The sequence below is a fragment of the Macaca fascicularis genome, chromosome 20 (assembly GCF_037993035.2).
Source record: "Macaca fascicularis isolate 582-1 chromosome 20, T2T-MFA8v1.1".
Lineage (NCBI taxonomy): Eukaryota > Metazoa > Chordata > Mammalia > Primates > Cercopithecidae > Macaca > Macaca fascicularis.
The window spans coordinates 21,479,316-21,501,404 of record NC_088394.1 but is presented as its reverse complement, the minus strand read 5'-3'; the positions used below and the strand labels follow the sequence as shown (position 1 = coordinate 21,501,404).

Sequence of the window (22,089 nt, the reverse complement as noted above, 5' to 3'; positions counted from 1 at the left end):
GCATTGTACTAAGTGAAAGAAGCCAGTCATGGGCCGGGCGCGGTGGCTCATGCCTGTAATCCTAGCACTTTGGGAGGCCGAGGCAGGTGGATCACAAGGTCAAGAGTTCCAGACCAACCTGGCCAACATGGTGAAACCCCCATCTCTACTAAAAATACAAAAATTAGCCAGGCATGGTGGTGCACACCTGTAATCATAGTTACTCAGGAGGCTAAGGCAGGATTGCTTGAACCCGGGAGACAAAGGTTGAAGTGAGCTGAGATTGTGTCATTGCACTCCAGCCTGGGCAACAGAGTGAGACTCCATCTCAGAGAAAAAAAAAAAAGGAGGAGGGGGAGGAGGAATAAGCCGGTCGCAAAAAGGCAAATACTGTATAATTCCAATTATATAGGAGGTGACTGGATCATGGGGCGGATCATGACTACCAAGAGTAGTCAAAGGGGCAGAAAGTAGAATGAGAGTTGCCAGAGGATGGGGTGGAGAGAATGGAGAGTTCTTTTTTATGAACACAGTTTCAGTTTTGCAAGATAAAGGGAGTGCAAGGCCAGGGGCAGTGACTCACACCTGTAGTCCCAACACTTTGGGAGGCCAAGGTGGAAGGATCACTTGAGGCCAGGAGTTTAAGATCAGCCTAGGCAACATAGTGCTGATTTGTTTCAAGTTACTTATGAGCCCAGTTTTGTGCTCAGTGCACTCCTAGACAGTACAACTCAGTCCAGGCTGCCCTGATTCCATGCACTATCTTCCAGCCAGTGGAAGCACGGGATATAAGGTAACTGGGGGGTGCTTAAGCATCTGCACTAACATGGTAGGCCACTGTAGCCACTGGCAGCCCATGATACTCTACTGTCATTGCTAGAGAAAAAGGATCATGGAACACCTCTATCAGTAACCAAATAGTGGGAAGCAATTAATGAAAACATCTTGCTTCATTAATACTGTAATTAACATACTCAGTATAGCCTATTAATACTATACTCAGAACCAAGGGAAAACAAAGCTTTGCTCAGGAAGACTTGAAACATCTACATTTTATTTTCCAACCCGACTTTTTTTCTGTTAAAAGCCAACCATGTAAAAACTGACGACAGTCACACTGGATGGAAGAAAATACAGTATTGCTTTTAACTACTCTATACAAGCAATAAATGACTAAGGGCATTGTACCTCCTTTCCTCTCTGAGATCAGTGGTCTGAGCACTTTAGGAGCTTAAAATGCAGGTGCAGGGAGCTAGGAATCACAGGTGTAGCTTGCATTTCAACCTTTAAGGTCAATTGGTTAGCTTGCTTTGACCACAAATAAAGCTCTTCTTAATTTCTCTAGTAGAGTCTTAACTTGATATGAAGCACTTACACGAGGAATGGTGCAGACAAGGCAGCTTTATTGTACTTTGTGGGGAGAAAAACATGATTCCATTTAGGGGGAAAAAAGCCATTGACACTCAGTAAGCAACACTGCCATCTAGTGGAATGGTGACACACCACCAAGAATTTCAAGACCCGATACGAAATGTGAGTGCATTTGGTTTCAATTTTCACCATAAAACAGCACTTTTAATAAGCTGGTTTTCAGAGAAACTACTGATTTTTTTTGAGAAACTACTTTTATCTTTAAAATGCATAAATGTATGTGTTTTCTCTGTTTTGGGGGGTGGTTAAGAATGAGTTGTATTTTTCTTATTAGAACATAAAATTCTCACCTTGAAAGTTAGAAAACACTGGGGCAACCCGCCTCTTTGAACATCCATCACTTCTGCTTGACAGTCTAACAGCAACCCCTGATTTTGACAGACAGTTTATAAAGAAGCAAAACTCAGCTGTACAAGAACGACATTAAGTTTTCTCATTTCTTCTTTCTATTTTTACAATCTATGGTGCTAAGTATTTGTACTTCACTTATTTGAATTCCTGGAAAAAAATCATTAGAACACACCAATAACAATTTTGCATAAATCACATAACCCAACTCTTAGTATGACTGCACAGTAACAGTGGAAGATATTGGTGTGAGGATGTGGGAATGCAGTTCTTAATGAATAATAAAGTAATTCTTCAGGTTTTAATTCGCCTTTATACCCAGGTGTTGGAGTGACTGTGTTGATCTGATGACTTCTATGAACATATAAATGAGAATACTTAATGAAACACCTGGATGAAAAAAGAAATAAACTTGTGAGAATAACATATTGTTAATAACCACAATCTCATATCGACATTTCTGTTATTACTGAGATTTCAGATTCTGGGTTAAGTGCTCTGCTCTTTGGAATATCCACAATGGTTATTGATCTTGCTAATGGGTTCCTTATTGCAGCGTTTCTGGGTTTATGGTTGGAGGCACTCACGGATTCCAGAATGCATGAGTCTGACACGGTCTTCATCAAACCATATTCTTGGCAAATAATAAACTCCTTTAAGGATTTCAGGGAAGAGCCAAGCTCTGGGAGAGAGGTATACAAGTGTAGAGTAAGAAGTTGAATTAAAACATTTTTAGTTGCATTTTGTCAGTAGACAAAACTGAATGTTTCAATTCTGAGAACCTGAGATTGTCCAGAAAAAAACAAAAGTTCAGTGTGTGGGACATGAGCAATGAAAAGTCAGAACCAGGTTATTTTGCATTTTCACAGCAGCATTAACTGGGGAGTGGAGGTGGTCCCTGAAGTTCTATATCTGAATGAGGCTGGGTTTTTGTTTTTGTTTTTGTTTTTTTTACTGCCTCAGTGTTCACTGCAATTTGCAATCATCTCCCCTTCCCCCCAGTCTGAAGCCTTCCTTCCCCGCTATTCAAATTATCTGCGTCATTCACATAATGCTACTATTTGGGTACTCCTGAAGCCAAACCAATAAAAAATGCTAGGGGAGCCTTATATTAATTCAAACATGATGCCAAAGTCATCTCCAAAAAAGTTTATTAGCATGATTAAAAACATTTTCTTGAATAATAACAGAAAGAATTCTAAATATGAAAGAATATCAGCGGCTATACCTTAAAACCAGTATTTGGAATTGGATGGACAGCTTTATTGCCAGTCTTCAAAAAACAATCCATTGATTGGTTCCATGAAGTCGTGACTATTGCTTTGTCTGGGAATGAGTCCCTACTGTAATTAAGTATAAAAAATATCTTCCATCATAATTGGAGTGTGACCTGCGTTGGAGAGTGGCTCTGAGTAAAGAGTTGATAAAAATTCACAAAGAGTTGGGTTTTTGTCTTTTAAAAACATTCCTTTACACACTACAAAGAAATAATTAGTATTTTGGCTTTTTAAATTCCTACATGATATTTAGAATGGCGGTCCCCAAGGGTCCTCCCTTCACATAATTGTGAACACAGACCCTCTTCCAAGGGCACATCCCAGAGGATGTGGACTCTGAAGACTTTGACCTCCACGTGTTTATACTGGTTTGAGAACAAAGACAGCGTCATCCAGAACGTAGTAGTCATTATACATGTCACCTTCACACAGGTATGGCAGTCTGGTGAAAGCTTCGATAACAAAACCGGCTTTTCTGAAAACTTCAGGCAGACTATTCACTTGTTCTTCCCAGTTCTGTCCCTTGATTTCCAAAATTTCTGATGGTTTCTCCCACTTGCCACCTACTAATACAAATAAAAACATTCAGTTAAATTCTTGAACAAACAAGTGATTTAAAGAGGGAAGCAGGGAGGAGCCATATCCACCAAGGACTTGGTATGTTCCAGGCCTGAGGGCTTCATGAGTTACCTCTTTCATACTTCCCAGGTACTCTTTGAGACAGGTGGGCACAGAGGTAAAAAGAATAGACTCAGAAGGGCTGAAGAACTTGCCCACACTTGCAAGGTTAATGAGTGTCAGCACGGAAACGTAAGCCCAGGTTTGTCTGGATCCAAGGCCCACACTGTTATCTTCTCTGACAGTTTTGGGTAGTATCTGCCAGTAGACTGACTGGGGGGTGTAATGGTTAATGGGTTTAGAAAACTGGTTATTAAATGCTGGAATACTGCAACTGAGAGTAACATGTAATATTTGAAAGACAGTTTTGGACAAATGCAAGAAAATACCACTGGTGTAGTAAACTTAGGCAACTTATTACCCAAAGAGATTTATTAGGCTGAAAATAAAAACAGCTCATGAAGGATTTTAATTTATAAAAACAGATCATCACGGAGTTTTTCAAGGGAAACTGACTCATTCCTTGCCTTTTCAGAACAATTTTATTAACATTAAGCTCCAGGACCAGAAAGAGGTGGAACAGTAGGATGGATGCACTGTCCGGCATTTCTTCGACTAGAGATGAAGCCTCTATCAGTCATTTCCAAACATGAGCAGAAGATGCCTGGGGGACGAGGGAACTAGGGAAGGTCCTCAAATTCACATACAAACCTGGCACTGACTATAGACACACACAGAGATGGTAGTATATTTAACTTTGGGGGTACTTTTTAGGTACTATGGTGATACAAAAACTACATACATCTGTTGAAATGTTAAAACCAGATTGAGGCTAGGCGTGGTGACTCACACCTGTAATCCCAGCACTTTGGGAAGCCAAGGCGGGTGGATCACGAGGTCAGGAGATCAATACCATCCTGGCTAACACGGTGAAACCCCGTTTCTACTAAAAAAAAATACAAAAAAACCAGCCAGGCGTAGCGGCATGCACCTGTAGTCCCAGCTACTTGGGAGGCTGAGGCAGAAGAACGGTGTGAACCTGGGAGGTGGAGCTTGTAGTGAGCGAAGATCATGCCACTGCACTCCAGCCTGGGTGACAGAACGAGACTCCATCTCCAAAAAAAAAAAAAAAAACCAGATTGCGAATAACTTTCTGTCTTTCTGTTAATGAGAAAATATATCATGAGCAGATGCCAAGGGCAGACATCATATCATGGTGGAGAGATTTTTCATAATTTTCAGTGGTGCAGATGACACTCTTCCCATGTCTGGGGAATTGCCTGCCCAGAGTCTGGGAGAGAGGCAAGGCCTGGGAGCCGCTTTCCTGGCCTGCCGTGCAGCTGAGGCACTGGCATGCAGCCTGAGCCAGGCACACTTGCCCACGCCCTGGAATGGAGAGCCAGTGACCCAGAGCAGTGGGGATGTGAGCTTCTCCTTCTCTGGGGGTGGAGTAACGGCAGTGAGACCAAGGGGCCGGGGCAATGGTTGAGGGATGCTGACGAAAGGGCTGATGGCACCTAGTGTTTGGCAGTGGCAGCAGCATCCTCTTCAGACCTGTTTACGGTGTGATTTGAGGCATTCTTCCTGGCTGTGGATCCCATACAAGATTCACCAGCCCTCCCAGTGACTCTAGGAGCTACCTTCAAATGCTTGCATAAATTTCCTTTTGTTTAAGTCAGCCTGAGTCTGTTTCTGCAGCCTTACAAAGAAGACCCTTACTGAATCACTACTAAGCACTGGGGTAGAGGACACGGAGGACAGAGGACCCACGTATTTGTTTCTCAACATATTAAAAGGGGGTCTTTGGGCCAGGCACAGTGGCTCACACCTGTAATCCTAACACTTTGGGAGGCGAAGGCAGGGGAATTGCTTGAGGCCAGGACTAGCCTAGACAACACAGAATCTACAAAAAAATAAAAATTGGCCAGGGGTGGTGGTGCACACCTGTAGTCCCAGCTACTCAGGAAGCTGAGGCTGCAATGAGCTGAATCTTGCCACTGCACTCCCACCTGGGTGATAGAGACCCTGTCTCAAAAAAAGGGGGGAAGGCAGGTGTCTTTGGATTCAAAACTGGAGTACAAAAAGTTAATAATAGACAATTTACTTCTTCACTGCATTAGAATGTGTTGTTTACTAACTTTTCTCTTGTCTCTACACAAAGCCACTTCTCCTTCTGCTGTGTCTTTGTTCCCAGCAGTTACTGGCCCAGAGTGGCACCCACAGCAGATACCCTGGACGGTGACTGAACTGTTCTGAAAAATCCAAGTATGAATTATCTGTCAAACAATACTCCTTCTTCCTGGGAATATGTGCTACGTGTAAATCAAAATCTCACCCAAAAACATCTAACACCTATGAGGACTGTAAAATCCATGAAAAAAAAATGATATGCACATTTCTAAATGTGCTCCAGGCCAAAATCTCAACGTTAAATGGTGAAGCTGAGTTATATACCATCCTTGCACAATTTCAAAAAGTTCCTGATTATGGTTCCTTCATAAGAGGTTCCTCTCTTCAGCTCTTCCCTTCTGAAAAAAGAAAGCCAACTTTCCTTTCAAATACACACCCCAGCCCGCCCCGGCACACACAGAAATGGGGACTGTGAGCAGAAGCAACATCGCGCGCCATCTGCAAACCAACCTCATTCTATTTTGTGTCGGTAAGGTTCTTTTTCTTCTCCTCCTTCATTTTATTTAAATCAATTGCTATTTTTCACCTAATGCATTTATATTTTAAGCTCCTTCAGATTAATTTTTAAATGTATAACATTATGGAAACTGCCTAAGAGGATAAGTTTCCCTTTTCCCCTGAGAAATAGATAATAAAAAAATAGCTGAGAAAAAGTTTCATATTAACCTTGAAAAGTCTCTTTGCTATTATGCCGCTTTGGAGACAATCAGACCAAACAAAGGGCTGAAAATATTCTTAAAATTGTAGGTACATCAACAATTTATCATACTAACTTGATCTGCACATAGAAAGCAATAAACAATTATTTGCTGAATATTTTCAAAGAACAATTTCTATAAAAGTACTTTTCATTTAAGAAAAAAAACTGCCACGACTCCTTATATAGAGAATAGCAATCCCATAATATATGTTTTTAAAATTCTGCCTACCCGTTTTTTTATCTACAAAAGAGAAAGTATTTCCAATGCATCTAATAATCTCAGATTTGCCCACACAATTTGAATTATAGGGCAGGGAAGGGGGAAAAGTTCTTAAAATTAATTTTTTCTCATCTGTGAAGAAATACATCAAAATGTTAATGGGAGTTATTTCAGGCAAAAGGACTATGGGTGACTTTTTGCTTCTACTTTTAATAATCTGTTTTTTGCTAATAAGTATATATTACTTTCATAGACTTTTAATTAGCATTATTTTAAAGAAGAATTATTGTCTTTTAGAGATATATTCTGAAAGACATGCAGATAAAATGGATGGAATTTGCTCTAAAATAATATGGGAGTGAGGGAGTAGGTGGGAGGAGAAAAGAAACAAGATTGGGTCAAAGCCATGTGATGGCAGGGGGCTGACTGTACTACTTTGCTACTTTGATATGTTAGAAATTTGAAATCTAATATCATAAACAAAGCTTTGGGCCGGGCGTGGTGGTTCACGCCTGTTTGGGGGCCAAGGTGGGAGGATCGCTTGAGCCCAGGAGTTCAAGACCAGCATGAACAACATAACGAGACCCCCATTTCTACACAATAAAAAAAATAGCTGGGTGTGATGGCATGCACCTGCAGCCCCACCTACTTGGGAGGCTGAGGCAGGAGGATCACTTGAGCCCAGGAGTTTGAGGCTACAGGGAGCTGTGATCATGTCACTGCACTCCAGCCTGGGCAACATGGCAAGACATTTACTTAGTTCTTACTTACTAGATAGACAGCTTTGTTTAAATGTCAAGAATTAGTTCTCTACTTACTTTCAATATGGTTTGTTTGTTTGTTTGTTTTGAGACAGAGCCTCACGCTGTCGCCCAGGCTGGAGTGCAGTGGTGCGATCTTGGCTCACTGCAAGCTCCGCCTCCCAGGTTCACGCCATTCTCCTGCCTCAGCCTCCCAAGTAGCTGAGACTACAGGCGCCCGCTGCCACACCCGGCTAAGTTTTTATATTTTTAGTAGAGACAGGGTTTCACCATGTTAGCCAGGATGGTCTCAATCTCCTGACCTCATGATCCGCCCACCTCGGCCTCCCAAAGTGCTGGGATTACAGGCGTGAGCCACCATGTCCAGCCTCAATATGGTTTTTTTAAATAATAATAATAATCTTTTTATTCCCTCCACAGAGGAAATAAATTTTCAACCTTTTCATTGGATACTGTTTTTAAAAAACAATTCCTAGAATATGAGGCTTCTTAAAAGAAATTGTTCACAGAAGCAGGCTGTGGTGTGACATATCCAAACTTCTCTTTTTTGTTAATAGGTTGCCTAACTGGTAGGGGGAGGGAACCACAGTTTCATCACAAGTCCCCGCTCACATAGGAAATCATTACAATTGGTTTTCTCCCACACTCAGACTAATTGGGAAGAAGGTGGAAATAAGTAGAGATAGGAAATTCCAAAGTTACAATTACCTGTTTTTATCCTATATTACTAGTTTTTAAAGAAAAGTGTTAAAAGTCAGCTACCCGCCCCCCACACCAACCCTTTTTTTTTTTTTTTTTTTTTTTGAGACAAGAGTCTCCCTCTTTCACCCAGGCTGGAGTGCAGTGGCACAATCTTGGCTCACTGCAACCTCTGACTCCCACATTCAAGCGATTCTTCTGCTTCAGCCTCCCAAGTAGCTGGGATTACAGGCATCCACCATCACACCTGGCTAACTTTTTGTATTTTTAATAAAGACAGGGTTTTACCATGTTGGCCAGGCTAGTCTCGAACTCCTGACCTCAGGTGATCTGCCCACCTCGGCATCCCAAAGCGCTAGGATTACAGGCGTGAGCCACCACGCCCAGCCTCTATTCCTTTTATAGAGACAGGGTCTCACAGTGTTGCCTAGGCTGGAGTGCAGTGGTGCCATCACAGCTCACTGCAGCCTGGAATTCCTGGGCTCAATCAGCTTCCCATCACAGCCTCCTGAGTAGCGGTGACTAATGGCCACACCACCACACCTGGCTCTTTAGCTTCCCTTTTAGAAACACTACCTGATTTGGAAGGCTGAGGCAAGTGGATTGCTTGAGCCCAGGAGTGTAAGACCAGGCTGGCCAACATCACAAAACCCTGTCTCTACCAAAAATTAAAAAATTAGCCAGGCATGGTGGTGCACACCTGTAGTCTCAGCTACTCCAGAGGCTGCGGTGAGAGGATTGCTTGAGCCCAGGAGACAAAGGCTACAGTAAGCCGAGATTACACCACTGCATTCCAGTTTGGGCGACACAGTGGGACCCTATCTCAAAAATAAAAATGTGTAAATAATGGAATCGTCCACTTTTTAAAAATAATTTTATAAATAAAAATAAAAACATTATCCGAAAGATAACTTGAGACTGAGACAGTGATTAACCTTGCTAAGTTTTGGCAGACCCAATTCCATTTTAAATTTCCACTCAGAATATACTATAAAATGTTTCACTGTACTTGTAAGGTGCTTGAGTCTGGGCAGGAGACATGAGGTTGTATTTATCAGACTTAGAGGGGATCCAATCCCCTTGGCTGGAGATGGAGCTGAGCTGGGCCTCCCGCAGACACGAGGCTCTGAGAAGCTTGCAGGCCTCCTCCAGATGACTGCACCCTCTTGTCTGGTTTGCATTTATCAGGTCACCACAGAGCTCCCAGCTCATCTCACATTGCACAAATACTAAAATATAACATGATGAGAAGAAAGCCAGGCACAGTGGCTCACACTTGTAATCCCAGCACTTTGGAAGGCCGAGGCAAGTGGGTCGCTTGAGTTTAGAGGTTCAAGACCAGCCTGGGCAACAAGGCGAGACCTGTCTCTACAAAAAATACAAAAATTAGCTGGGCACAGTGCTGCATGCCTGTAGTCCCAGCTACTTTTGAGAAGCTAAGGCAGGAGGTCAGGGTTGCAGTGAGTCATGATTGCGCCACTGCACTCCAGCCTGGGAGACAGAGACTCTGTCTAAAAAACAAAAACAAAAACAAAAACACATGGTGAGAAGAGACTCGCATCACAAACGCCATGATTCTAACTTTAATTCCTCTGCTGTTATGAATGGGGATCCATAAGAAAAACGGTAAGAGAAAAAACGCCCCTGTCTGAAAAGTAAGCATCAGTCCACCTGGATGACTTGTCAATTTCATTTACAGTAGCAAAGGACAAACTCACACAAATAGGACCATTTGGGAACATATGACCAGGCGGAAGTCAGACCAAAAACTTGACAAATTCCAATTTGTCTCAACCAATACTATTTTACCTATGGCCTCCCCTGCCGCAAGAAGGGTTTAGGGTGGGTCTTTCCATTTGTGCACTCCAGTGGCTTTCCAGCTTCACATGCCCGGGATATGAAGGCCAAGGTGGGGGACTCAATCCTCGTAACTTGGAAGAGCACCACATGGTGGACAGTGCACTGGACTGGGTGACTCATCCCAGCTCTGTGAACACCTCGTGGATAGACATCCACAACCATCTCTCAAACAGCCATGTGACACTGTGGAAACAGTAGCAGTGGCGGCTGCAGCAGCAATCGCTCCCTTGTATTTAATACTTACTATAGCTTAGGCAGGTAAACACTTCCTAGGCATCGTCTTGAATGTCACACTAACTGCATGAGGTCAACAACACTATCATCATTTGCTAATGAGGAAATTGAGATCCTGAGATTATAATGCTGGGAACAGGCAGAGCTAGGATCTGAACTCAAGTCTGTGCCCTTTATCACAATCCTGTTAATTAAATAAGATAAATGCTACAAGGGCCTACAATGCAGCACACACGCCAGGAAGAAACCAAATCTGCTTAGCTATGGCCTGGCGAGCTCATTTGGTCCCTGCTCAGTAATCAAAGACATGGTAGGCTAAGCCAGGGCTGCATTTCCACAGGTGTACATCTTGCCTTTTATCATGTTTCCCAAAGGGACATGAGGCTCACAAAGGAACAATTGTGAATGGCCATGAATTCCTGGCGATCTCAACTCCCACAAAGCACAAACATCGCTGCTGTTCATAGGCTCCATCAGCGACAGCAGCGTTTGTCTGGGGACACAGGTTACCACACTGAGCACAGCACTCTGGGGAGGCCAGGGTGTGGACAAGAAGGTGGGCTGGGAGATTAAGTGACTGGATCGAAGGAAAGCTTGTAAGGAGCAAGAGTCACAGACAGACCCCAAACTTCTGACTCCAATACAGTGCCACCTCTGTGCAGGGCTCTGTTCCCCTGAAGCCTCTCTAGGGCTGGCCTCAAGTCAACAGACATCATGTGACCCAGCAAGTCAAGGTCAAAAAACAGGAGTTGGGACAAGTGAGGACCACTGGTGTCTGTTTTTAGTCTTATTTATATTGGAATTAAGGTAAGAAAAATAACAGAATGGCTGGGTTTCCTAACTCAAAAATATAAGTAAAATAAAAGCGCAGACAGTGAGGTGACAGGCCCATTAACCCACTCATCTGCTTCCTCCCGCAGGTGCTGTGGGCGCCTGTACTGTCTCTGTCACACAACCATGGTACCTAGAAGTGGACTACACTCACGAGGCCGTCACCATAAAGTGTACCTTCTCCGCAACCGGATGCCCTTCTGAGCAACCAACACGCCTGTGGTTTCGCTACGGGACTCAACAGCCTGAGAACCTGTGCTTGGACGGGTGCAAAAGTGAGGCAGACAAGTTCACAGTGAGGGAAGCCTTCATGGAAAACCAAGTTTCCCTCACTGTAAACAGAGTGACTGCAAACGACAGTGCAATTTACATCTGTGGAATAGCATTCCCCAGTGTGCCGGAAGCGAGAGCTAAGCAGACGGGAGGAGGGACCACACTGGTGGTAAGAGGTCAGTCAGCGAGGCTTTATTTCAGTGCATCACTGCATCTTGTTCAGGCCTGTAAAACCATTACCTCACTCACAAGCAGAAATCAGGAGATAAATTTGCTATGTTAATACCCTAGCCAGTGAAGGGTGTGATCTGAGCACAAGTCACCATGAGGTTTGGACTAAAGAACTACTCCAACTGGCTGGGTGTGGTGGTTCACACCTGTAATCCCAGCACTTTGGGAGGCTGAGGCAGGCAAAATCACTTGAGGTCGGGAGTTCAAGACCAGCCTAGTCAACATGGTAAAACCCCATCTCTACTCAAAATACAGAACTTAGCTGAGTGTGGTGGCATGCACCTGTAGTCCCAGCTACTTGGGAGGCCGAGGCAGGAGAATTGCTTGTAACCCAGGAGGCGAAGGCTGCAGTGAGCCGAGATCACACTACTGCACTCCAGCCTGGGCGACAGAGCAAGACTCTGTCTCAGAAAAACAAAACCAAAGAACTACTCCAATCTATCTCGAACATCCACGAACACAAGTCAGTGATTTGCTGGGTGCTCTATTCTCTCTCCATAGTGGCAGCTAACCAGCCATGTTCATCCCTTTTGTATATCACAGTGACTTAGCATAAAGTACCATGTCCAAAGGGAAGCTTGTGGTGAGTAACTATCAGCTTTCTCAGGAACTAGTCTGGTAATGCACCACCTAGACCAAAGCACTAGAGAAGTGTAGAAGATCAATAAACTGGACCCAGAGAAACTATGCAACATGGAAAAGAAGCACAGATTGGGAGGGAAGCTACTAAGGGATCCCTGACCCTTCCCATTCCGCCTGGTCATCAGTGAACGGAAAGTGATGACTCTCACTTCCTGAGATTTGATAAAACCCATGACAATTCCTCACCCGAGCAAGGCCATCAAACACAGCTAAATCCTATCAGTAATTTCACCAAGTCATTCCCTTGAGTAGACTGAGATTAAGAAATTTCCAAGAAAAAAAAAAAAAAAGGGAATTTCAGAGAAAAAGCTTTACATGATTCTGAAAGAACAAAGAGAACAGCAGCAATTCCTCACCTTATTGGGGTCTCTTCCCGTAGGAAGTACCCTGGTACGATGAGCACTGAGATTGTTAAAACATGAACTCAAAATCGACCAGCCCTTTGATTTCAAAACAGGACTCTGAGGAAGGGGGATCATCCAGTATTATAATCCCTGCTTTTAAACTACTAGGGTTCTAACGGGCTTTTGATATTCAAATGTCATTTAACCTTAGTTTATTCTCAGCTGTCAGCTAAATTATAAACAAGTTAAGGCACCTAAAGCATTTTTAATAGTGCCTGACATATAGCAAATAATAAATGTTAGCTACTGATATGAAAACACACACAGCTTTAGAGACTGGTATGTCTCACTGCATTAGCCTTCTAATAACATGTTAGTCAAAAGGGAAAATGGCTTGTGAAAAGATGAAGATCTCAAAACTGCAAGGCTTATATAAAGTGAAGTGAAAGTGAAAGGCAGAATTGAAAGTGTTAAGGCAGACATGGCAACTTCCTGTCTTTTCTACAGAGCTCTTAATTTAGCACTGAAGCTTTTTTATTTAAGTTATATAGATGTGGTTAATTTGTTAGTTTCACAAATAAAAATGCATGCTGCATAAATTGCATTCACAGGATAAGCATCTGTGGGATTTTTTTTTTTTTTTTTTTTTTTTTTTAAGACAAGAGTCTTGCTCTGTCGCCCAGGCTGGACTGCAGTGGCATGATCTCAGCTCACTGCAACCAACCTCCACCTTCCAGGTTCAAGTGATTCTCCTGCCTCAACCTCCTGAGTAGCTGGGATTACAGGCATGTGCCACCACGCCCAGCTAATTTTTGTATTTTTAGTAGAGACGGAGTTTCACCATGTTGGCCAGGCTGGTCTCAAACTCCTGACCTCAAGTGATCTGCCCGCCTCAGCCTCCCAAAGTGCTGGGATTACAGGCATGAGCAATCATGCCCAGCCTCTTCTATGGGATATTTAGTTGGAAAGTACTGGCTATTCAGACATTAAGTACAAATCTAATTGTATTTTGTACTCCAAATAGTCAGGTAATTGGAGACATGGCATGTTACTTAATCCCCTACCCAGAGCACAAGACAATTTCTGCAAGGACAGAGAAATTCCGAATGTGAAAATGGGTTCAATAACTCTATTTCCAGAATTTTATCATAAAGAAAAGAAGAGCACATTCGGTAAAAGTGCCTGTCTTTCAAGCACGCAGTGAGCACTGCGCTCCTCAATGTATGGCCTTCCCAGGTTCTTTCACAGATGGACTCTTCAGCTATGTGTACCAGTTCCAAGGTTATAAATATCATCCTTAACAAATACATGTGAAAATATCTTAACCACATAGGCAGGCTCTTGATGATGCTGGTAAACCATTTCTACCAAAAGAGATTTTAGATGCCCTTGAACAAACTGTCTGGAAATGTTTATCTAACTTTGAATAATCCTTTATCTAAAAAGTGATGCTCAGCAATACGACAAATGGTTGGTTGATTTTTTTTAATTTTTAAAAACAAGTAACATTTTTGGTTTAACATATTTAAAGAACTGATGAACTGGCATTAACTATCACATACTTGAGTACCTTTTGAGGTCTAGTTTATGAATAGGCAAGCAGAGTAAGTTCACGTTTCACCTCTAACATGCTGTGTCAAGGATACCTTATACTCATGTATTTGAAAAAACAGGCTTTAATAGTGACTGTGTTTCTGTTTTTGTAATTAAGAAATTAAGCTGCTCAGCAAGGAACTGTGGAGCTTCCTGACAGCTCTTGTATCACTGCTCTCTGTCTATGTGACCGGTGTAGGCGTGGCCTTCATACTCCTCTCCAAAGTAAGTCAAATCTTCTCGCATGCAGTGTCCCTATATCCTTGAATATTATCAAAAGGAAAAATAATTTCCATCTCTCCGCAAGTTACGGGCCTCAGCAAGAGCTCCCTAATTAATGTTTTCCTGTGCATCTGCAGGGAACGCCACCTGCAGGGAACACCACCTGCAGAAGAGTTCTCTCGAAGAAAGCATCATACATTCTCATCCCTGAAATTATTAGCCAGAGGACACAATTTGCAGTGTTTTCTCTTTAAAGCCCAGTAACATGGGATTAAGAAGAGAGCCATCCACTATGCTATCTTTCTGCTGTAGGGGTGAGGTGTGGGCAGGTGGGGGGTAAGATATTACTGTTATCTACGAAAGCTTTAAGAACAGTCTTGAAGAACAAAAATGGGTTGATGAAGAGACTAAAAGCCGCCTTAAAATCTTCAAAAAGGGCTAACGTTATTGAGAAAGAAAACCTTTTGGCTATGCGTATAAGAAGGGAGATATATACCATTATGTTAGGACTACTATAAATCCTACAATCAACATCAGTTTGTTCAATTAGTTTTTAATGGCATAAAAGCATCTCGGAAATGATGTAAAACTTATTAACTCTTATTGTATATCATTTAAATATTAAGTTAGTTTAATCTTATTAGGGCATGTGATACCTGCCGCCATTGTTATGAGTACATACAATGTTTCACAGACTTTCCTTCTCTTCTTGGCAGTCAAAATCCAAACCTCTAAGAAACAAAGAAATAAAAGAAGACTCACAAAAGGTACAGACCAACACTTGCAAAACATTTTTTAAATTGTGGCTGTTTGTAACTATTTCAAAACTGAAATATTTTTAGTTTTTAAATATTTAAATGTTAAGTTTAAACAGAGTATCAAGGTAATTTTCAACCATAGATACTGTTTCCTATTGTTGAGAAACTCAATGACAAAATAATCTCAAGGGGTAAACTGTGACTTAAATTGGACAGTTCTCAACCATAAATTCCATTTAAAGTTCTCAAATACAAAAGAGTTAACGGTAGGCATAGATGTGTTGGGGGAGGCAGTAGTTTTTGAGACTGGTGACAATAAAGCAAGAAAAGTTCTGATGATGTGTAGTTATCATCACTTATATTCCCAAAGGAGAGATTTTTTTTTCTCGTTTGTCTTTATAGAAGAAGAGTGTTCGGCGTATTTTTCAGGAAATTGCTCAAGAACTATACCATAAGAGACATGTGGAAACAAACCAACGATCTGTAAGTGTAAAATATCAAAAAAAAAAAAAAAAAAGTAAATACAGATATAAAGCATGTTTGAAAAAACTAAGCTGCCAAGGAGCTGTCAATAACCATGTTTTCCTTCAGAAGAGTCTGAAAGAGTTCTTTTTTTTTTTTTTGAGACGGAGTCTTGCTCTGTCGCCCAGGCTGGAGTGCAGTGGCCGGATCTCAGATCACTTCAAGCTCCGCCTCCCGGGTTTAGGCCATTCTCCTGCCTCAGCCTCCCGAGTAGCTGGGACTACAGGCGCCCGCCATCTCGCCCGGCTAGTTTTTTTTGTATTTTTTTAGTAGAGACGGGGTTTCACCGGGTTACCCAGGATGGTCTCGATCTCCTGACCTCGTGATCCGCCTGTCTCAGCCTCCCAATGAAAGAGAACTTTCACATGAAATGCATTTTTATATAGAACCTGTTTTAATAAATACATAACAAAAGATATCTGATAGAATATTAAATAGCCCCAGGCTGGCTTCTTAGTGACATGGAAACTTTCAGAAACACATTGGACACCAGCAATGTTCTCAATACAGACAATGATGCTTTAAAAGGACGGATTAAAAGCTACTCTGTACGGTATCCTGCATGCAGTGGTGGGCATTCAGTAGATACTGCAAACGTTTGTGGGTCAAATTATGAAAAAAATTACTTATTACTTATAAGGTGAAAATAAATTTACATTAGAAAACATGCAGCTAATGATACTAAAAAATGAGTATTTCTCCAGTGTCTGGAGTTGAACTGAAAAGAAGAATATATCTATACCTATAACACATCCTGAAAGTATTTCTTTCCTTTTTTTTTTTTTCTTTCTGAGACAGAGTCTCACTCTGTCGCCCAGGCTGAAGTGCAGTGGAGCAATCTTGGCTCACTGCAAGCTCCGCCTCCCAGGTTCACGCCATTCCCCTGCCTCAGCCTCCCAAGTGAGTAGTTGGGACTGCAGGCGCCCGCCACTACGCCTGGCTAATTTTTTGTATTTTTTAGTAGAGACAGGGTTTCACCGTGTTAGCTAGGATGGTCTCGATATTCTGACCTCATGATCCGCCCACCTAGGCCCCCCAAAGTGCTGGGATTACAGGCGTGAGCCACTGCGCCAGGTCGAAAGTATTTCTTTAAAGTCTTTTTTTTTTCTTCTTTTTTTTTGAAAAAAGTCTCGCTCTGTCGCCCAGGCTGGAGTGCAGTGGCGCGATCTCAGCTCACTGCAAGCTCCGCCTCCCGGGTTCACGCCATTCTCCTGCCTCAGGCTCCTCAGTAGCTGGGACTACAGGCGCCCGCCACCTCGCCCGGCTAGATTTTGTGCTTTTTAGTAGAGACGGGGTTTCACCGTGTTCGCCAGGATGGTCTCGATCTCCTGACCTCGTGATCCGCCCGTCTCGGCCTCCCAAAGTGCTGGGATTACAGGCTTGAGCCACCGCGCCCGGCTTATATACAGGTTCTACAAACGAAATGTTATCTTAATTCCAGCAGAACAGATACTTTCTTTCCATGATGCATGATGAAATAGCTCAAATAAGCTAAAATGTATACAAAATAAGGTTAATTTATTTTTATTTTTATTTATTTACGGAGTCTAGCTCTGTCTCCCAGGATGGAGTGCAGTGGCGCCATCTCTGCTCACTGTAAGCTCTGCCTTCTGGATTCACGCCATTCTGCTGCCTCAGCCTCCCAAGTAGCTGGGACCACAGGCGCCCGCCACCACGCCCAGCTAATTTTTTGTATTTTTAGTAGAGATGGGGTTTCACTGTATTAGCCAGGATGGTCTCGATCTCCTGACCTCGTGATTCCCCCGCCTCCGCCTCCCAAAGTGCTGGGATTACAGGCGTGAGCCACCGCGCCTGGCCTATTTTTATTTATTTTTTAAAATTTATGGAGGCCGGGCGCGGTGGCTCAAGCCTGTAATCCCAGCACTTTGGGAGGCCGAGATGGGCGGATCACGAGGTCAGGAGATCGAGACCATCCTGGCTAACACGGTGAAACCCCGTCTCTACTAAGAAATACAAAAAATAGCCGGGCGAGGTGGCGGGCGCCTGTAGTCCCAGCTACTCGGGAGGCTGAGGCCGGAGAATGGCGTGAACCCGGGAGGCGGAGCTTGCAGTGAGCTGCGATCTGGCCACTGCACTCCAGCCTGGGCGACAGAGCGAGACTCCGTCTCAAAAAATAAATAAACAAATAAATAAATAAATAAATAAATAAATAAATAAAATTTATGGAATGCTTCACAAATTTACATGTCATCTGTGTGCAAGAGCCATGCTAATCTTCTCTGTATCATTCCAATTTTAGTGTATGTGCTGCCAAAGCGAGCACAAAATAAGCTGAACTGATACACTAGTAAAGATATTTTCCTCTTAAACAGCAGCCAAGAGGGCAAATGCATCAGGAGACTGAAATAAGGCGACTTTTTTTAAGTCCAACTTTTACTTTAATTTTTTTCTTTTTAAAAAATATGGAATGCTTCACGAATTTGTGTGTCACCCTTGCCCAGGGGCCATGCTAATCTTCTCTATATTGTTCCAATTTTAGTGTATGTGCTGCCAAAGCAAGCGCTAAAAATCTAACTTTTACAAAGGATTTCTGCCAAGGAAAGAATATCGTCTTAAGTAGTCGTTTCATCCTCCAGTGTATATATGAATACATAAAGATGATAGGTCGTCTAATTACTAAGATGCCATGCTGAGTAATTATAAATCATTTTTCTTTCTGAGGCTGGGACATGTTTTCAACAACAAGGCCAAGGTATGTGGCCTGAAAGCAGTCTTAGAAGTGAGAATTGTAAAGCTCCCAGCCAGGATGTTGACAATAGCATCCAAACAAACAAACAAAAAAAAACAAAACAAAAAAAACAAAGATTTTTCAGTTCCCACATCCTACTCTATATACGGATGGGGAAATGGTAACCTGGCCTTTAAGATTACTGTATGGGCACTTAGGACCCAGAATCCAAGATGGCCCAATGGTTTGCATGTTCCTTGGCAGGTGGCTTCATTGGTTACATAACCTTAAATATGGCTTTCTATTTATTTATTATTGCAGGAGAAAGACAACACCACTTATGAAAACAGAAGGGTACTTTCCAACTATGAAAGACCATAGAAACGTTTTAATTTTCAATTAAGTCACTGAAAATCCAACTCCAGGAACTATGGCAGTGTTAATGAACATATATCATCAGGTCTTAAAAAAAATAAAGGTAAACAGAAAAGACAACTGGCTACAAAGAAGGATGCCAGAATGTAAGGAAACTATAACAGTCATTATCAAAATACCAAAACCCAACAAAATACAACTGAAAAATACCTTCCAAATTTGCCAAGGGAAAAAAAAAAATCTATTTTAAACATGTATCCTGAGTTTGCTTTATTCAACATGAGATGTGTGATGACTGCCATCCTGAAAATCTGAAGCCAAACCATATGCCTCAGTCTTGAGTGGAAGAATCACCTTTATGGTTTGTGGAAGTCTTGGGACAATCAAAATAAGTTGAGAGGGAGCAACGTAACAAAATTTGAGTTAGAGACATTCATTTTGAAAAGCACCTTAGTCAAAGTTTTTCCCTCTGATGTTGTAATGGGGCAATGGGGTAACGCACATTTGCCTGCCAGGGTATGAAACATCATGCTACCAGCAAAAGGAGAATAGAATAGTGGCTACAGTAAGACCATAAAAGCCAAAATACAGAAAATCCAAAGCTGAAGGTTAAACAGAGGAAACTTCAGAACAAATAAGCCACAACTGACTCTAGATGTCAGTGTTGTGCCAAGTAACAGCACCAGGGAAGATGTGGGCAACACATCTACTTTACAAGCACGTTTGTAATACTGATTTTTTTTCTTTTGTTTTTTTTGAGACAAAGTCTCATTCGGTTGCCCAGGCTGGAGTGCAGTGGTGCGATCCGGCTCACTACAACCTCCACCTCCCAGGTTCATGCCATTCTTCTGCCTCAGTTTCCCAAGTAGCTGGGATTACAGGTGCGCGCCACCATGCCCAGCTAATTTTTTTCTTTTTTTTCTTTTTTTTTTTTTGTGTGTATTTTTAGTAGAGATGGGGTTTCGCCATGTTGGCCTGGCTAGTCTCAAACTCCTGACCTCAAATGATCTGCCCGCCTTGGCCTCCCAAAGCTGGGATTACAGGTGTGAGCCACTGCGCCCAGCCTATAATACTGATTTTTAACCAATTTAGGAGGGAAATGTCAGATAGGATTCATGGTACAGCAAGGATATTTATGGAATTCATTACCACTTCACTAAGAAAACATGACATAAATTGTCCTTTGAAAGCTACTTTGGTATAAAAAAATCTAAAGTGCCCATAAGTATGCATTCATTATTAGACACAAATTACAACCTTACAACCTACTGTGTTTATTTCATTAAAGTGTTTCTTTTAAACTGGTATTGCCTAAGGTGTATTCTTTATAAAACTTAGAATTTTAAAATACTTTAAGATTCCTTTGAAAGTGTTTTTGCATTGATGGTTTAAATCAGTGGTATCAAACTTTCCTGATCATATGTGCCCAGAAAAATGGGCAGAGGAAAGGAGGCAGCATGGAACCTCATTTTTTTATGTGTATCAGTGTATATATGTGACTGCACATGTGTATATGTGTGGGGTTACATGTGTTTTGTATACAGTATATGCGTGAATATGTACGTTTGTACCTTATACACAAAAACAGAAATTAAACAATGGCATAAGCAGCAATATAAATAAAAAATGCTAATATTTTCCTGCCATATTCCAAAATAAACTGTTTTGTGTACTCTGCAGTGTATACTTCCCCACTCTGAGACCACTAGCTCAGGTAAAGTAATAAGCTTCTAAGCCAGACTGCAAAAAAGGGCAAACACTAATACCATCAAAATGAACAGAAGTGTTGAATTCAATCATTTATTTTTAATTTCTGGGAGGCATTACATTTTGGTACTGAATTTCAGGGCTGAAAATACACTGTTCATTGTGTAACTAACCAGGAGACAAAATCCCTAAGATAAACTAGTATTTGACTCACAATATGCCTTTCCCATGTAAGCAAGGACCATGTTTCAAAGATCGATTTTGAAGCTGAAATATGAAATATACTTTTGCAAAGAGTTCCATTCCTCTAGGTCATATGTAAGAATATCTGGTGTATACACAGTATTCATTCATTTATTCATCTATCCCACCAACAGTATTTATTTTCAAACTTCAAAACAAGTTTTATTTGGGAAATTCCTTATTTTGTTAAAGCTACAAGCAAGTTTCTTTCCAAATTACACTTCTAGAGATCTAGCAGTTTCAGAGATCTCAGTGTTCAAAAGTATATTTCGAAATTAACAAGAAAACCAAACCCACATCAAAAGGAAATAGCTTTCAGATTAGTTTGGAATGTACAGTCATTGATTTCAGGTGCCAACAATATTTACTGAGTGCTACACTACACAATCAAAGGCCTCTTTTGCAACCTATGCTTGGGTCATACTGAACTTGCTCCACCCCCACACAAACCTTATTCACACTTTCATGCTTTTGCACATGCTGTTCCCCTCAGCCTGGTAAAACACTTCAGACTACAAACACAGCTCACCTCAACATGAAACCTTCCCTAACTCACCCAGAGGCTAACAGATCTTTTCGTCTCTAATTCTTCAGTACTTACTTTGACATATTTCTTACCACAATTTCCCGCCATTATCTGTTGATATCTATATTCTGTACTATTCTGTGTTTTAAGAGCGAAAGCATGATTCTCATTTATCTCTGTATTTCCACTTGGTACACAGTAGGCCCTCAAATGCCTTTCAATAAATGCAACTGAACAATATTGCTACAGAAAAATGTTCCTTCAGCATTTAAATTGAAATTTGTAGCATACGTCAGTCCCTCACCATGAAGCTACACCCCTTTCCATAAAGACCATTCAACAAACCCCAACAGTATTAATTGTCCTGCTATCTGAGCATCCAGAAACATTTTCACTGAAAAGGATTAAGCTGTAACTTTTTTTTTTTCTTCTTGAGGAGTTTCACTCTTGATGCGCAGGCTGGAGTACAATGACGTGATCTCGGCTCAATGCAACCTCTGCCTCCAGGGTTCAAGCAATTCTCCTGCCTCAGTCTCCTGAGTAGCTGGGATTACAGGTGCACGTCACCACACCTGGCTACTTTTTCTATTTTTAGTAGAGACGGGGTTTCACTATGTTGGGCAGGCTGGTCTTGAACTCCTGACCTCAGGTGATCTGCCCACCTTGGCCTCCCAAAGGGCTAGGATTACAGGCATAAGCCACCACACCCAGCCTAAGCTGTAACTTTGTTTAGATTTGAGTTTCCCATGACAATGAAAAAAGAATTAATACTGAAATGACTTGTTTTAGTTTGAGCTACAAAAACAAATTACCATA

The 22,089-nt window shown here is 41.9% G+C and overlaps 2 protein-coding genes and 2 non-coding genes across 10 annotated transcripts in view; 1 reads left to right on the top strand and 3 right to left on the bottom strand.

Annotated features, from left to right (window-relative positions):
* Positions 1-1,362: 1,362 nt before the first annotated feature.
* METTL9 (methyltransferase 9, His-X-His N1(pi)-histidine) overlaps positions 1,363-22,089 on the bottom strand; it is a 51,543-nt gene continuing 30,816 nt past the window's right edge. For 3 of the 6 annotated variants that reach the window (XM_005591449.5, XM_074028021.1, XM_074028023.1), the window contains one exon: positions 1,363-3,598. In XM_005591449.5, the coding sequence (XP_005591506.2) occupies positions 3,396-3,598 (203 nt within the window). In that variant the 3' untranslated portion in view covers positions 1,363-3,395. Of the gene's footprint in view, positions 3,602-15,135; positions 15,185-22,089 lie in introns of all 6 variants that reach the window. The other 3 variants (XM_005591448.5, XM_074028020.1, XM_045382306.3) reach the window with 2 other exon arrangements.
* IGSF6 (immunoglobulin superfamily member 6) lies at positions 6,236-20,102 on the top strand. 2 transcript variants are annotated; one of them, XM_045382307.3, is made up of 6 exons: positions 6,236-6,312; positions 11,238-11,597; positions 14,350-14,456; positions 15,170-15,220; positions 15,614-15,694; positions 18,744-20,102. In XM_045382307.3, the coding sequence occupies exons 1-6, from the start codon at positions 6,246-6,248 to the stop codon at positions 18,801-18,803; spliced, it is 726 nt and encodes a 241-aa protein (XP_045238242.2). In that variant the 5' UTR covers positions 6,236-6,245; the 3' UTR covers positions 18,804-20,102. The 2 variants fall into 2 exon arrangements, with proteins under 2 accessions (XP_045238242.2, XP_005591503.3); XM_005591446.5 differs by having other exon boundaries at positions 15,148-15,220.
* On the bottom strand, positions 17,911-18,017 carry LOC123570762 (U6 spliceosomal RNA). The gene has a single exon (XR_006695006.2). It is a non-coding gene; the product is annotated as a U6 spliceosomal RNA (small nuclear RNA).
* Positions 18,151-18,257, bottom strand: LOC123570757 (U6 spliceosomal RNA). The gene has a single exon (XR_006695002.1). It is a non-coding gene; the product is annotated as a U6 spliceosomal RNA (small nuclear RNA).